This window comes from Saccoglossus kowalevskii, chromosome 13 (assembly GCF_978046115.1).
Source record: "Saccoglossus kowalevskii chromosome 13, keSacKowa6.1, whole genome shotgun sequence".
NCBI classification, from domain to species: Eukaryota; Metazoa; Hemichordata; class Enteropneusta; family Harrimaniidae; genus Saccoglossus; species Saccoglossus kowalevskii.
The window spans coordinates 8744793-8763270 of NC_140653.1; the positions used below are offsets into that span (position 1 = coordinate 8744793).

The window sequence follows — 18478 nt, forward strand, 5'->3', positions numbered from 1 at the left end:
ATAGACATTGCATCATGGCGGGGTCTATGCTTTTAGGCAGTTGTATCCTTGCTGACGAAACATATTTTGACATTGGAATACACTTATTTTTAAAATCACAATTATTATATCCATAGAATGCTACTGGTTATTAGCTTTTAATAAAATGCAATTGTGATAGGTACTTGGCTCATTTGTGTATCATGTATCTACACCCTGGCAGTCTTGTTAACTGATGTGACATGGTGATGACATCAATTTCTCCAAGTGTCAAGTAGAGGGGGGTTATAACAAAGGTTACATGAAAGGAATACAGACAGTTGCACATCACTGTTTTCTAAGGTCAGAGTTTTAAAACTACTGTCTTCCTGTGATTAAAATAAAAAGTAACGCGTGTATTGTGAAAAAATATTTTCCTTTATTCAGTGTGATGTACATAAAATGTTAGTATTAAATGCCCACAAATTCATTAACTGTGTATAGCGCTCTCTAAGGTCATATGTATTTTTTTTTTAACATGTATACTGATAACAAACCAAGGCAGTAAGTAGCATGATGTTATTATGTTGTAGTCGAGGTAACTAACTAACTTTCTATTGTACCTTCAAAATGAACGAGGAATTTTGCAATTGAAGATTCTGCATACTAGAATAATTGATTAATAGTCAAGGGTAGTGTTTTATTGTTTTACAAATTAATTTGGTACTAATCAGTTCATTTTAAATGATTTTGTAAACCAATATTTTTGAATAAAAATACATACATTTATTCAAAAAGAACTAATATGTAATGTTAGACAAAATACTGTAACACATCACTATAAAATAGAGTTTACAGCATTTCTTGCAATAGGACACTTAGAGTTGAAAACAAAATAATCTGTTTTGTATAAGTGAGTGCAACTTTATAACCTTTTCACCACCAGTTCCCTCTTTTCATCACAAATTCAAAAATCATCCGGTTTATAGTCTGCACTTTCCTTCAGAAGATTGGGAAAAAAATAGCCAATTTTTTTTAATAAAAACTGAAAACTGACTTAAATTTTTATGGCTCCAAAATTAGGGTTCATTCCCAGAATTATTGAAAAAAATGCAGAAAAATGTTGGCGAAAGTCTAGTGGTGCAAAGGTTAACACATCTGCAGATGAATTTGCAAATGTCACCAGAGTGTCCCTGGCAAACAAGTATAATATTAACAATCCTTTTAGAGTGGCAGTGTTTGCAAGTCGTGAATCAATGATACAGCGAACCACCATGATACAACACTCAGTTTCCAGCTTTAGTTACAGCACCCTCAACCTACTTAAGACAAAAAACTTTTGTTTTGAGATTGCTTTGATTATCTTCAGCATTACAAAGTTGTGGCTATTTTTCACTATTTATTCTTACAAGCTTCAATACAGTGAAATCATACTCTTATCCAGAAATGGAATAAATATCCCTAAACAAGCTGATGCAAAAGGCTTCACCTTGTGTCGGACCAGGTTTGAATAATCAATTGATTCTAATTCTACACCATATGCAATATAGTAGGTAGGAATAAATAAAGAATATGGAATGATATGTCTTCTATCCAAGGATCAGTTCAAAAAATATTGTCACTGTGTTCAGAATTATCAGCGGTACTGAAAACAAAACAGAAACAAACAGTTACAATTCCAGTACATCAGTGAAACAAACCAGTTTACAAATTATGTTTGATAAGAGAAATGCATTGCCACACTTGAATGTTAAAAATTTTTGCTATGTTGTAATATATGTAAGGGCAGAGGTCAACATATCTGTGTGATTCTAAGTGGCTTCTATACTATGTATAGCATCACATGTGGTTTGCAACCAAATGTGTTTATTTTTACAAAATAAGAACACATGTGACGATCACTGTTCTTGACTATTGAAAAGCTGGGTTATGTAGGTTTTTATGTATGAGAAGGTAGAAGTTAATTGCTGGATGTCCAGCTGTGCAATTCCAAGGTGATGATCAAATGTTACAATACTGAAAATTATGGGTCTAGGGATCCTTATTAACCATGATTCAGGTTATATGTTGTTAGGATATTATGCACATGATAGATGTCAAGCACACAAACAAAGAGGGGTTATTATACTTCTGCTCATTAAGAATATGCAGTTTAACACAGTTATTTTAATGTTTCAGCGTCAACTCTGTAGAAACATTGATTCTGTAATGTAGAGATTGCCTTTAAAAGTTTATGAAATGATTAAAAATGAAAAACACATGTTTGCTCTATCACACTGATGACATGGGACAAGAAATGGATTCGAATCATGTTCGAATCAATGCTATTGCACAGCCTAAGTGGGAGAGCACAAATTCAAAACTCACTACATACAAATATAAAGACATAAAATTGAAAAAAACAAACAAACTCACCCCTCATTACGGTTCTAACAGAACGTATAAGATTGATCAATTGTGACTTCATTCCTGGTTCTTCTCCAAATCCTCCAATATTCTGATTACTACCCCATCCAACTACAACAAAGGACAATTCAGTAAGTGGTATTAAATTATTATGAACTCAATATAGAGAACTACAACTTGTCTCATATACACAAAGAATGCTTAGACAAAAATTACACTCAAGTGACCACTAGATGGCGCTTTACAATGTTAAATGATCCACAATGCTGGTTTTCACAACATTCACATACTAACACTCTGTAGCATTCCAATCATAATTAGAATCAGTAAATTGATGAAGTGTAATTATGCCATGTATTTGCCATGTAAGTGTCTAGAATGGCCTACTATGATCTGGGATATTATTGATTATGGTGTTACATTTGATTGACATGTGCATGTAATTTATATAGAATGGCCTACTAGGATCTGGGATATTATTGATTATAGTGATACATTTGATTGATGTGTACATGTAATTTATGTAGAATGGCCTACTAGGATCTGATATATTATTGATTATAGTGATACATTTGATTGACATGTGCATGTAATTTATGTAGAATGGCCTACTAGGATCTGAGATATTATTGATTATAGTGATACATTTGATTGATGTGTGCATGTAATTTATGTAGAATGGCCTACTAGGATCTGAGATATTATTGATTATAGTGATACATTTGATTGATGTGTGCATGTAATTTATGTAGAATGGCCTACTAGGATCTGAGATATTATTTATTATAGTGTTACATTTGATTGACTTGTGCATGTAATTTATGTAGAATGGCCTACTAGGATCTGAGATATTATTGATTATAGTGATACATTTGATTGATGTGTACATGTAATTTATGTAGAATGGCCTACTAGGATATGGGATATTATTGATTATGGTGTTACATTTGATTGACATGTGCATGTAATTTATATAGAATGGCCTACTAGGATCTGGGATATTATTGATTATAGTGATACATTTGATTGATGTGTACATGTAATTTATGTAGAATGGCCTACTAGGATCTGATATATTATTGATTATAGTGATACATTTGATTGACATGTGCATGTAATTTATGTAGAATGGCCTACTAGGATCTGAGATATTATTGATTATAGTGATACATTTGATTGATGTGTGCATGTAATTTATGTAGAATGGCCTACTAGGATCTGAGATATTATTGATTATAGTGATACATTTGATTGATGTGTGCATGTAATTTATGTACAATGGCCTACTAGGATCTGAGATATTATTTATTATAGTGTTACATTTGATTGACATGTGCATGTAATTTATGTAGAATGGCCTACTAGGATCTGAGATATTATTGATTATAGTGATACATTTGATTGATGTGTACATGTAATTTATGTAGAATGGCCTACTAGGATATGGGATATTATTGATTATAGTGTTACATTTGATTGATGTGTACATGTAATTTATGTAGAATGGCCAACTAGGATCTGAGATATTATTGATTATTGTGATACATTTGATTGACATGTGCATGTAATTTATGTAGAATGGCCTACTAGGATCTGAGATATTATTTATTATAGTGATACATTTGATTGATGTGTGCATGTAATTTATGTAGAATGGCCTACTAGGATCTGAGATATTATTTATTATAGTGTTACATTTGATTGACATGTGCATGTAATATATGTAGAATGGCCTACGAGGATCTGGGATATTATTGATTATAGTGATACATTTGATTGACATGTGCATGTAATTTATATAGAATGGCCTACTAGGATCTGAGATATTATTGATTATAGTGATACATTTGATTGACATGTGCATGTAATTTATATAGAATGGCCTACTAGGATCTGAGATATTATTGATTATAGTGATACATTTGATTGACATGTGCATGTAATTTATGTAGAATGGCCTACTAGGATCTGGGATATTATTGATTATAGTGTTACATTTGATTGACATGTGCATGTAATTTATATAGAATGGCCTACTAGGATCTGAGATATTATTGATTATAGTGATACATTTGATTGATGTGTACATGTAATTTATGTAGAATGGCCTACTAGGATCTGAGATATTATTGATTATAGTGTTACATTTGATTGACATGTGCATGTAATTTATATAGAATGGCCTACTAGGATCTGGGATATTATTTATTATAGTGTTACATTTGATTGACATGTGCATGTAATTTATATTGAATGGCCTACTAGGATCTGGGATATTATTTATTATAGTGTTACATTTGATTGACATGTGCATGTAATTTATATAGAATGGCCTACTAGGATCTGGGATATTATTGATTATAGTGATACATTTGATTGATGTGTACATGTAATTTATGTAGAATGGCCTACTAGGATCTGAGATATTATTGATTATAGTGTTACATTTGATTGACATGTGCATGTAATTTATGTAGAATGGCCTACTAGGATCTGGGATATTATTGATTATAGTGATACATTTGATTGATGTGTACATGTAATTTATGTAGAATGGCCTACTAGGATCTGAGATATTATTGATTATAGTGTTACATTTGATTGACATGTGCATGTAATTTATATAGAATGGCCTACTAGGATCTGGGATATTATTTATTATAGTGTTACATTTGATTGACATGTGCATGTAATTTATATTGAATGGCCTACTAGGATCTGGGATATTATTTATTATAGTGTTACATTTGATTGACATGTGCATGTAATTTATATAGAATGGCCTACTAGGATCTGGGATATTATTGATTATAGTGATACATTTGATTGATGTGTACATGTAATTTATGTAGAATGGCCTACTAGGATCTGAGATATTATTGATTATAGTGTTACATTTGATTGACATGTGCATGTAATTTATGTAGAATGGCCTACTAGGATCTGGGATATTATTGATTATAGTGATACATTTGATTGATGTGTACATGTAATTTATGTAGAATGGCCTACTAGGATCTGGGATTTTATTGATTATAGCGATACATTTGATTGACATGTGCATGTAATTTATGTAGAATGGCCTACTAGGATCTTTGATTATAGATCCTAGATCAGAGATCAAAACAACATAAATATTTATCAATTCCAATGGTAGCACAGTGCACAACGTAACTTGAAAGTGTTATTCAAAGGGCCCATAGAAATCTTTTGTTTTAGTTTGAATTTTAAAATTGATAAATAATTATGAAGATGAAAAGAATTTGTTGTGCCATTAGTGTTCACTACCACTGCACACAGTATTCAAACCCCATGCAGCAAGTTAGCAAGAAAATTTGCTAGTCAGTTAGCAATGTTGCTTTTAGAAGTATTCAGCACCCGCTTTCAAAATTGGAACTACACAAGTGAGTTGATGTGCAAACCACTACAGTTGTTTCAGAAATTGAGAAACAACCATTCCAGGTGTATGTTCCTTGTCTTTTTTTTTTGCTATTAAAATTTTATTCTGAAATTTCTACAAACTGTTTCCCCCAATCTATACAGTGCATGCAAGTGCAATAAAATACTCTAAACTTATTTCTGTGTAAAGGTTTATGGTCAAGATGAGTAACCACCCTGTTAAACATATCTCAGACACACAATAATTTCATTGTTTTAGTCTGCCTCAGATGCTGGCTGTTCTATGAAAGATATATTGGATATACAGGGTAGTTTATAAAATATCACAAAATCCAGTCTAGTATAAAAATTAAATGTTATCAATGCACTTTTATCATGGTTTATCGTTTTCTTATACAACTTTGTTTACCCAACAGTCAAAATACTGGAAAATTGTCTGTAAGCAACATTGCGAACTGACAATGTTTAACACTATGTGAGTCGGTAGTAGACTGGCCCAGCTGTGGTGACTTATTATAATTAAAATTTGGAGTGAACGCAAAACCACCACAGACTGGTCCTATTTGCAGCTAATCTATTGCTATTAGTTATTCATGTTATGCAGTGACATCACTGAACGGATACAAAAAAGGAATTGGGAGCATGCGCACTGCAAAATGAGGTAGACAATGTGGGTCGCATTAAAGGTCAACTTGTCAGCCATTTCTGTATTCGTCTGCAGACTTAACATCCGAGCAAAATGTAGTTTCCAGTTCTTTTAAGAAGTGTGGTAGTTTTTAGTATGTAGACACCATAGTTTTATAGAAAGTTGAGTTTATTGCGATACCGGTCACGAGTATGGAGCCGATGCAAAACTTAGCGCCGACCACACCAATCAAAGAAAGTAAAGAAAATTGAGCTATCGCCATGGACTACTCATATGGTATGTGTCATTTGCTGTAAAGACGTTAAGGCCGCAGCTCGGATAAAATTATTTAAAGCAAGTGAAACAAGTCATTGTCCCCGTTGGAAATAGGGGTAATGTTATTTATGCCAAAAATAAAGTAATATGCATCAAATGCATAGTTAATTTAGAGTGAATGATAGACTGGTCTAGTATCAACAGAAATTCGATGTATAAAATGACTCTTCCAAAATCAGAAATTCAGAAATTAAACACGATATGCTATTCATGCATTTTTTGTATCCAAACTGAATTTTATTTGTCCAGGCTCATGTACAGAGATACGAAATGAATCATCATGGACATGTATCTCAACATGTATAATGTTTGCAATAAGTTTGAAAACCGACAAATCCTGTCCAAGATACTGCACATTTAAAAAAAAAACACAAGATGGATGCCAGTCGGCCATCTTTGATCTGATTATGGAGCAAACCGACATGAACATGTATTTCTATATGCATGTGCCAAATATGAAAGAAAGTGGTCCATAAGCCTTGGAGATATAATAGTATGGTCAAAAAACAAAATTGTTGCCAGTCAGCCATTTTTGATCTGATTATGAAACCAACATGGACATGTATTCCAATATGTATGATGTATGTGTCAAATATGATTGAAAATGATCCCTAAGCTTTGGAGATATACAGTAGTAATATGGTATAAAAGCAAGATGGCCGCCAGTCAGCCATCTTTGATCTGATTGTAAAACAAATTGTCATGGACATGTAATCTAAAATGTATAATGTATGTACCAAATTTGAACAAAAACTGACAAAGCATGTGTAAGATACCACATTTTCAAAATACAAAATGGTTGCCAGTCAACAAAGACTGACAAAACATGCATAAGATACCACATTTTCAAAAACAAGCAGCCTCTCGGCTGAGATAGCTCCACTGTTAGCAATGCACATTTCAATTAAAGAACAGAGGATATCATTAGAAAATGAACAATATGTATAGTACCAAAACAATCAGACTTGCGGTTTTCAACAAGAAGTGGAAAATATCACTTTTTACCAAAAATTACAAAAATATTCATCAAAATTAGAGAATTAAAGATATCATTACAAAATGAACAAATCTGAGAGAGGTCCACATGTAGTACCTATATATGTAATATCAAAGCAATTGGACTTGCACTTTTCAACAAGAAGTCGAAAATATCAATTTTTACCAAAAATGACAAAAATATTCACCAAAATCAGAGAATTAAAGATATCATTACAAAATGAATAAATCTGAGAGAGGTCCAGATGTATTACCTATATATGTAATATCAAAGCAATTGCACTTGCGGTTTTTAACAAGAAGTTGAAAATATCACTTTTTACCAAAAATGACAAAAATATTCACCAAATTTAAAGAATTGAAATGAACAAATCTAAGAGAGGTCTACCCAAGGTACATATACACCAAGTATCAAAGCATTCAGGCTTGTAGTTTTCAAGAAGAAGTCGAATCAAAGAAAGCTTAGAAAGAACTCCCGTGTGCTGAGAGTATTGAAGACACATTAAAAATTAATTCAAAATTACTTGTACATGAGATATTGATGGAAAAGCTGAAAACTAATTATGTAAATCAGGTAACTAATATGAACAGAACAGAACAAAAAAATTATTAATTATTATGCCAATTAGAGAATTAATATGAACAAATTTTAACCCAAATTAATCAGATCTGTCTATTGTTCTAGAGCATTTATGTACCAAATTTTATTCAAATGTGATGATCAGTAATTGAGATATCAGTGTTAATTAATTATGTTAATTAGGAGATTAATAAGCATAAATATTTACCAAAAACTAATTGGGTTTCCGCATAGTTCTCTTTAAAAGTTTCATTAAAATCCAATTTGTGGTGGTTTATATATCAGTGGAACATTATTCAAATTAGGTAATTAATATCCAATTAAAACTAATCAGGTCTCTGCATAATCCTAGAAGATCTATGTAGCAAGTCTCATTGAAATATGATTACTACTTGATATATCAAAAGTTGAAAATTAATTAATTAAGCAAATTAGGTAATTAATATGTACTCATATTACCCTAAAAACTATCAGGTCTGTGCAGTGTCCTATGACATCTATGTACCAAGTTGTGGCTGTGATTTGGCTCGAAGTATAGCCACTGTACTCTATAGGTCAGAACAATTCACGAAGTCGGAAAGTCTCATGTCAGGATTGACATTTATTGAACTTTGAAAAGGAAACATCAACAACGGCTTGAAACAACAACAAAACGTAAAAATAATAATAAGGATAACAATGGCACGAGGACCTCAAGTGTCACATGATACAAAACTCAAGTTGTGATAGATCGGTTTTAAACCAATCACTGATCGCGGTAATAACGTCATAGGTCAAATACAATGTATGATATAATAGGAATACGAATAATCTAAACTAAACATCAAAGCTATTGCTGAACAGAAATAATACAGCGAATTGAATATTAATTATAGAAAACATTTTGAAGTCTAACTAGACAATTCAAACTTAATTAACAAACACACCTATGATTTGCATCTCGCCCCGACATACTCCGGGCGCAAACGAGTTGCTGGCAAACCTGTATCAAAACATAGTGGGTTTGCTTAACTGTAGAATCAATGTAAAATGCTCAAATATTCAATAAAGGGAACATTATAACATAGAATTATGATACAAATGAATATCTTGCCTAAATTGTGCAATATTCATTATTATGAGAAATACTGTTCTTACTTATTTCTAGTGTTCAGTAATAAATCACTGTTTTGAAAAGAGTTCTCTGGTGATATCGAAAAGTTTGTAAAAGAGTCTCTATGTGATAAAGAGTCAATGTAATTATTCACACAGAATTATCATTGTACTGCATGGTGATTCTTTGTTTGGCTAGTTGAGCTGCCTTTCTTCGTGATTGTCTGTGAATTTGCGTTGTGTTAGAATTGTCTACTTCATCATTGATTGGTTGTGAATCGATCAATGACGTCGCAGATATGTCCGTTGATATTTCTTGATCAGATTGTGTGTTGTCAGTTGATATCTCTAATGGATATAAACGTGAAATGTCTCGGTTGGTCATTCCACTTTTCGTCTTGATTTCTGCTGCGCGAACAATACCGTCCGAACCTGGTAATAACTTGGTAACACAGGCTAGGTTCCAGTGAAGGCGCTTCTTGATGTCATCATGTACTAAAACTATATCACCAACTTTGATTCTATTGGTTTTGACACCCTTGTGTTGGTTGATGTGCCGTTCGCGAAGAGCGGTGATATATTCATGCGACCAACGCCTCCAGAAGGCATCTTGAAGCATAGTGAGGTAACGATATCGGTGATTTGCAATGTGATGATTCATCAAGATATTGGGGTTTGTGACCGTTTCAGTAGCTTGTGGTAAACTGTGTATACTACGCCCGTTGATCAAATGTGAAGGTGTGAGCGGATTCAGATCGGCGATATCTGAAGAAACAAATGTCAGCGGTCGTTCATTTATTGAAGATTCAATTTCGGTCAGAATAGTCTCCAATTCGACGTAGGTCACACAGGATCACCCAAGAACTTTCTTAAGGCTTGTCTTGGTAATAGAAATCATTCGTTCGAAGAAACCTCCGCACCATGGACTGCGCTTTGGAGTAAATTTCCATGCTATGCGTTGATCTGATAAATAGCGTTGTACTGTAGAATTTTGCATGATTTCTTTGAGCTGGTGTGACGCTGATACAAACGTTGACGCATTGTCCGATATGATGAGATTAGGTGTCGAGCGACGTGATGTGAAACGTCGGAGGGCTAATAGAAACGATTCAGTCGTAAGATCTCTGACAAGTTCTAAGTGTATGGCGCGCGTGATAGTACATGTGAATAGACAGATGTAGACCTTAACAATAGCTTGATTTATTGGGTCTTTGACGAAGAAGTGTCCGGTATAGTCTATTCCAATAGAAGAAAAGGGTTCAGATCGTTGTACTCTGAAGGTAGGAAGTGGCGCTGGAATTGGCTTGGAGTACGGCGTACCGTCTACTTTCTTGCAAATGACGCATTGGCGTAGAACTGCTTTGACGTAGCGTCGCATTGAGATTATCCAGTACCGCTCGCGTAATTGAGACGTGACTGCGTTAGTACTGGCATGTTGAAGACTTAAATGAGTGTCCCGAATTATCATTGTGGTGAACGCATGTTTACCGGAGATCAATATCGGGTGTACAGTGTTGAAGGGTAAGTTGGTATTCTGCAGTCGACCTCCTGCACGTAATAATTGATCGCTGTCGACGAATAGCTTGAGTTGCTTGCAGAGAATTCCAAGTTTACCATCGTTCTTGGTTAGTCTTCGAATTTCATCAGCGTAGTACATATGTTGAATATTCTGAATCCAAACTAGCTCGGCGGTATCTAGTTCGGTCGGTGAGGGCGCTGTTGTTTGTTGATTGTTGTCATCTGGAGAGGTCAATATGGCTGTCTTCTTTGTGCGTTCTCTCAACTTGTTAATGAAACGTAATACAAACGCTGTAACTCTAAGTAGATGTGATAAATTTTGATAATGTTCGATCTGGAATACATTGTCAATATTGTAGTTGACTTCTGTGGAAGTTTCTGTGACTGAGATTGATAGTTCGCGTATCGTAGGCGATTTGAATGGAGGACCTAGTTGTGCGTTTTCTAAATTTGGCATTGTTGTAACAACAGTGTGAAGTACTGTCTGTTCAGAGACTTCAGTGGGCGTTGAAGATGGGGCTTGCGTATATGTGGATACTGAAGTGTCCCCTGTCTTCACACGTTGATCAGAATTGGTTGTGTTTGGAGTATCAAATAACTCGCATCTGGGCCAGTGTTGTCGATTAGTTAACCAAAACGGTCCGTTCCACCACAATTTTGATTCTGATAGCTCAGCTGGTGTGATACCTCGGGTTACTAAGTCGGCTGGGTTCTCTGCTGTATTGACGTAGTGGAGTTCCTGTTGAAATGAGTTGATTTCTGTCACACGATTGCGAGTAAACACATTCTGTTTACCTCGTCCATGTAGCCAATGTAATGTTATCTGACTATCTGACCATAACACATATTTTGAGATTGAGTATTTCCGTTCAAGGGATTTACCAACAAATTGACTAAGTCGTGTTCCAATCAGGGCTCCCATTAACTCTAAGCGTGGTATTGTTAGGGTTTGCTTGTTTATGGGAGCAACTCGTGCTTTTGCCATCACTAATGTAGATTCGGTGTCAGATACTAAATACACTGCGGCTCCGTAGGCCTTGTCTGATGCATCAGAAAATGTGTGAATTTCAACACTGGTCGGATTGTTGACAAAATATTTGCGCTGGATGTGATTGTTCGTCACTTTGTAGAGATCGTCGGCTGTGTTTTGCCATTGTTGTAGTATTTCAGAGTCGATGGGTGTATCCCAGTTGTGATTGGTGATCCATAAATGTTGAATGATCAATTTTGTTTTGATATGAACAGGAGAAAACAAACCTAGTGGATCATATAGACTAGCGCTATATGCTACGATATCTCGCTTAGAAGTGAATTGTCCGAAGTTCGACGTTTTTAATGGTTTTACGCGCAGAAGGTCAGCTTTAGAATCCCAGCGGATCCCGAGAATTGATAAGTCAGACTTTGAGTTGGATCGACCATCAATATCAATAACTTGTCTCAGAAATGCATCATTAGTGTTCCAGGAACGTAAGTTAAACTTGCGTGTAGATAGGATATTGATTGATTGTTCATAGAACTGTAATGCTTCCATTGAAGATGCGCAACTAGAAACTACGTCATCGACGTAAATGTCCTGTTGTAGAACTTGGGCTGTCGATTTTGAAGAGTGTTCATTCGTTAAATGTTTGATGGCTGCATTCAATATGAAGGGTGAACATGTAGCGCCGAATAGAACTGACTTGAACTGGAAGGTTTCGAAAGGGCTATTAATATTGGTTGAGTCCGTTAACCATAGAAATTTAGTGTATTTCCGGTCGGCTTCATGTAGACTAATTTGTAAGAAAGCCTTTTCAATATCTGCGGTTAATGCTATGGGGTCTGCTCGAAATCTCAGTAGTATAGACGTTAATGAATTGAGAAGTGGGGGTCCTGTATCTAAACACTGATTGAGGCTGGGCTGGTCCTTACCAGTAGTTGCTGAACAGTCGTACACTATTCTAATTGGAGTAGACTCGCTGTTCTTCTTGACCGAGCGATGAGGTAAGTAGTGCCCGATATCTGTACTATCATCGGTGACTCTCTCAATAAAACCTCTATGCAACTGATCATTGATAATGTTGTCGTAAACTTTGACAAGTTTGTCTGGTAGCTTGGCGATCATTTTTCTGGTGCGAGTATTTGCTGCTTGATAGTTGGTATGTAAGGTAGGGGGATCCGGTTTCCAAGGTAATTTAGCTGTGTATCTTCCATCTTCGGTGGTGAGGCAATGATCAATATATTGTGTGTATTGTTCATTTTGTGCTACTTTGAGTTCGCTTGACTTGATTGTATCGTAAACACCAACTGTCTCTAAATCCCAAAATGAGCTGACTAAACTATCGAGTTCAGTATCTGGGGCTTTCACACTGGATATATGAAAAGTCTGGATATTTCTTCCCCTCCGTCTAGTTGAAGGAATAGGCCCTGATAAGAGATAGCCGAAAGCGGAAGAAACTGCGACAGGACTGCAACCTCTAATGATGTGGGATCCAACATAGTCCCAATAATGGTCAGCACCAATCAATACATCCACAGTCATGTTAGTGTCGTGAGAAAGTGGGTGTGCTAATTTGAGGTTGCGTATATGTGATATATTGCGTAAATCGTGTGTGAGATTGTTATCTAAATTATCGGAAATTTCATTGACTATGAGCAAGTCGATTGCGCTCTTTATACCATCTATCTGTAGAAGACCGACAGTGGTACGAGGTATCGTTTTATACCCTGTTTTCGAATTGGAAAATGATTTCAGATTGAGAGTTTCCGAGTAATTGGAGTTTGCATTTATCGAATTTGCAAACTTTGTTGTCACAAAACTCCTATCAGCCCCCTCATCAAAAAGGACTGTAGCGACCCTAGAAACACCATTGCCAAACGTGGTGATTCGTGCGGTTTTCAGCAAGACGGGTGGTGGTGGGTCTGTATTTGACCGCCTATTGAGAAATGGTCGCTTGGGAGAGTGATTTGATACATGCGCGAAATTTATGTGGGTATCGCTTGATTTATTTTACTGCGTGTCTGTCGAAATAGTCGAGTGAATTGAAGTGTGATGCTTGCCTTTGCATGTGCGACAAGTCCAACGGGAGCGACATTCTCGCAAAAGATGATGACCTAAACAATTAAAACAGAGCTTGTTATCATGTATAAATTTCAAACGATCTGTGCGTGTTGCTATGGTACGACAGTCTGTGGTATAATGTTTACCATTACAGTAAGTGCAATGTGGTGATCTGGGTGTATACTGCTGTGATTTAGCATTGTTTTGTGCAGTGTGTGTTCTGGCATTAGCAGTATATTTTGTTTTGTTAGAGACATGTGGATTGCATTGATAGTTACCATGGGTACCAGCTGCTTGTTTTGACTGAGGATACTGACTGTTGGTATTGAAAGCAGCAACAGACGATGGGTAGTAATCGCTATCAGCAGCGTCGTCTGATCCAATGTTGAGAGCTTTGATTTCATGTAGCATTGCTTTGCTGAGCGTCGCCAAAGTCCATGTATCATCCGTGTTGGATCGAGAAAGTTGGCGTTGAAATTGAACTGGCAGTTGCTTGAGTAAAAACGGTATCAATAGCTTTTCGTAGTGAGATTCATCCTGTCCAAGAGCCTTGAGTGAGCGAATAGTTGTGTCCAGATTATCGTGAAATGTTCGCAAAGATGTGGCGTTATAATCGGGTGGTGCACGCGTCCATAATGACTTCATGTGCGCTTGAATAATAAGTTGTGTCTGTCCGTAACGCTTTTCTAGTAGTGCGTAGGCCAGTTTGTAATTTTCGGTGGACATCTGATAGCCGTCTATGAGTTGCTTGGCGTCGTCGGCAACAAATGATCGCAAGTATGTAAACTTCTGTACATCGGTAATCTGCGTATTTGAATCAATTGTGGCCTTAAAATTGTCGTTGAATTCGTTCCATGTTAGTGGGTCTCCGCGGAAAATGGGTATCTCGAGGCGAGGCAGTTGAACAGTTTTGAGTTGAGGTGGGTGGCGTTGTACGCTGACTGGTCGTTGATTTGGGTCTAGAATTGAAGCAGGATTGTTTTGATTGACAAATAAAGTAATAAAAGCAACACGATTTAGTATATCTACCTCATAACTGTCAGTAGCGGCGAATTCTGGGTCGTCGATATCGATGAGACCCGTGACATATCCGTCGGCGGTGACCAGGGCTTCGACTCGCGTATCGACGGTTAACTTTCTTGCGGCGATTTCCCGATATGCGACGGTCTTGTCTTGAGCTGTCTCGTAGTTGGATACTAGTTGTTCAATGGGTTGTAGCACCGCTTGTAGCTTGACTCTTGCTCTATCTCTGTTCTTGATTAGCGTGGTGATTTTTGGTGCCATGTTGAAAACTGTGCTGGTTGAAACTTTCACTGTGTCGCGCAACTTTGAATTGCTCCGTTGAATCCTGGTCTCGGCACCAATATGTGGCTGTGATTTGGCTCGAAGTATAGCCACTGTACTCTATAGGTCGGAACAATTCACGAAGTTGGAAAGTCTCATGTCAGGATTGACATTTATTGAACTTTGAAAAGGAAACATCAACATCGGCTTGAAACAACAACAAACGTAAAAATAATAATAACGATAACAATGGCACGAGGACCTCAAGTGTCACATGATACAAAACTCAAGTTGTGATAGATCGGTTTTAAACCAATCACTGATCGCGGTAATAACGTCATAGGTCAAATACAATGTATGATATAATAGGAATACGAATAATCTAAACTAAACATCAAAGCTATTGCTGAACAGAAATAATACAGCAAATTGAATATTAATTATAGAAAACATTTTGAAGTCTAACTAGACAATTCAAACTTAATTAACAAACACACCTATGATTTGCATCTCGCCCCGACACAAGTGTCATTGAAATGTGATGATTACTACTTGAAATATCAAAGGCTGAAAATTAATTAATTATGCAAATTAGCTAATTAATATATACTGATATTACCCTAACAACTATTAGGTCTGTGCAGTGTCCTATGACATCTATGTACCAAATTTCATTGAAATGTAATGATTACTACTTGAAATATCAAAAGCTGAAAATTAATTAATTATGCAAATTAGGTAATTAATATGTACTCATAATACCCTAAAAACTATCAGGTCTGTGCAGTGTTCTATGACATCTATGTACCAAGTGTCATTGAAATGTGATGATTATTACTTGAAATATCAAAAGCTGAATATTAATTAATTATTCAAATTAGCTAATTAATATATACTGATATTACCCTAAAAACTATCAGGTCTGTGCAGTGTCCTATGACATCTATGTACCAAGTTTCACTGAAATGTGACAATTACTACCGAAATATCAAAAGCTGAAAATTAATTAATTATGCTAATTAGGTAATTAATATGTACTTGTATTACCCTAAAAACTATCAGGTCTGTGCAGTGTCCTATGACAACTATGTACCAAGTTTCATTGAAATGTGATGATTAGTACTTGAGATATCAGTGGAAAAGCCAAAAATTGATTAATCATTATGCAAATAAGGTAATTAATATTGCACAGATTTTTACCCAAAACTAATCAAATCTGCACATTAGTTTGGAGCATCTGTGTGCCAAGTTTCATCAAAATCCAATGAGTGGTTCTCTAGATATCAGTGGAACAGTCATGGAACAGCTAAAAATCAGCTGATTATCATGCAAATTAGGTAATTAATATGCATGGATTTTTACCAAAACCTAATCAAATCTGCGCATTGGTCCAGAGCATCTATGCAACAAGTTTCATCAAAAACTGATGTATGGTTCTTGAGATATCAGTGGAACAGACGGACGGACACACATACACACACACACACATACATACACACATACATATGTACACACATACAGACACACTAACTGCAAAGACTCCCTTTTTGTGCTTCGCACACGGGAGTCAAAAAGTAAAACATTGACACGGACGACGACTGACAATCACTCATATGACAGTCGACAGCGGAGCTAAAAATGGCTGCCAGTCGACCATCTTTGATCTGATTGCGAAATGAATTGTCATAGACATGTATCCTAACATGTATAATGTATGTACCAAATTTGAACAAAAACTGACAGTCAGTAAACAGTCAGTAAACCATTGCAAGTGCATATGTCCCAGATAAAGTACTAGGCACATGCAAAAAATGAATAGATTTGGTCAACATGTTCTGAAATATGACTCCGGATGGACCTATGAACAGACATACAGATACCGAATTATAAGTCCCCGTTTTGAAAGGTTACTCTTTGATGGCTGTCACTATCTGACATTCCTGCAATTTAATTGGTACTGACAAAAAATCGTCGGGAGTGAAAAGCTAAATCATTCTGTCAGCCATGTGTTGAATTTGGAGCACTGCGGAAGGTGCAACCAAAGACACTAGTGTCTTTGATGCAACTCAGGTTACTCTGATTGGATAACATTCTTGCCTGTCATAACATAACATTCATTAACATAAAAATAACAACATTCATTAACATAAAAACTAGTATGAAAACACACTAGTTCTTGCTTTCACCACAGAGGGCGCGGCAATTGTGTTCAGTCTGGGTGATTTTGCGGTTACAGGGGATTTCGCGCTTACACCTCCATGTTGTAATATTTTTATTTTAATTCAAACTTTAAAAAGAAATAAATAGCCCAGACTGTGCCATGCGCTAGTCTAAGGCAGTAGTAATAGTATTGAATGTCTATGTGCATTTGCAAGCTGCTACTATCTATAACTATTTAAAATTGAATTGGTGGCAATAGTATTGCAGTAAATAAAAGTAGTGTGCTAAATTACCCGGTATATCATTGAGAAAGACACTGATTAGTTTAATTCCATGGTCGCTGTGAAGCTAAAATTTTGTTTAATTCCCATACGGATTTTTAGATTTTCCAATATTCTCCCACCTCTTTGCCCACCTAGTTATTTAAAGGGCCATATTACAACTGAATTGGGGGTGGAGGGTTAAAGTTAGAGTAAGGGGTGGGGTACATTGGAAAGTCTTTCCTGTCACGGATCTCGTGTATATCCTAAGTGACCTTTTTATTAAAGACATCTGAATAATTGTTATAATATAATTTTTCCCGGCGGACTGTAACTGCAGTTCATTGCCACTGCAATGAGGTAGTAAACCTCCGGGGATTTCAATCTGGATTTGGTTATCGATCGGGCGTTTTGACTTTATTTCTAACAGTGCTTACCTCTGTTGAGAAATCGTTCCTCGTGAAGAATTGCTATACCATTTATACACAATAAGACAGCTTCAAAAAGTGAGTAAATCGTGAAGGCCATGATTGACTGCCAGCTTTGCTGCGTTATCGGCTGGACAACTTAGTTTTGCGACAATGAAGCACTGGCATTGTCCACCATAATAACACTATTACTAAAAAACGAAAATTGCTCATACGTTGTTTCTTTTAATAACCCATATCAAGTATTACATTTATATGACTAAAAACCAAAACGAATGCAGTTTTAACGACATTAACCATATTTTGCCTTTTTGCGGTATGGAGAAAGTTTGAGTGTTAGATGTTTTCTCCACTGTTCTCAGAAAAATCCAGGTTCACCGCTCGGTCATTGACATTTCT

General features: G+C 35.8%; 1 protein-coding gene across 1 annotated transcript; it reads right to left on the reverse strand.

The window, feature by feature from the left end:
• Nucleotides 1-1344: 1344 nt before the first annotated feature.
• Nucleotides 1345-18230, reverse strand: LOC100366396 (immediate early response 3-interacting protein 1-like). Its single transcript, XM_002732663.3, has 3 exons — nt 18089-18230; nt 2374-2475; nt 1345-1603 (listed from the first exon to the last, which is right to left on the reverse strand). The coding sequence occupies exons 1-3, from the start codon at nt 18177-18179 to the stop codon at nt 1548-1550; spliced, it is 249 nt and encodes an 82-aa protein (XP_002732709.1). The 5' UTR covers nt 18180-18230; the 3' UTR covers nt 1345-1547.
• Between the last annotated feature and the right edge of the window lie 248 nt (nt 18231-18478).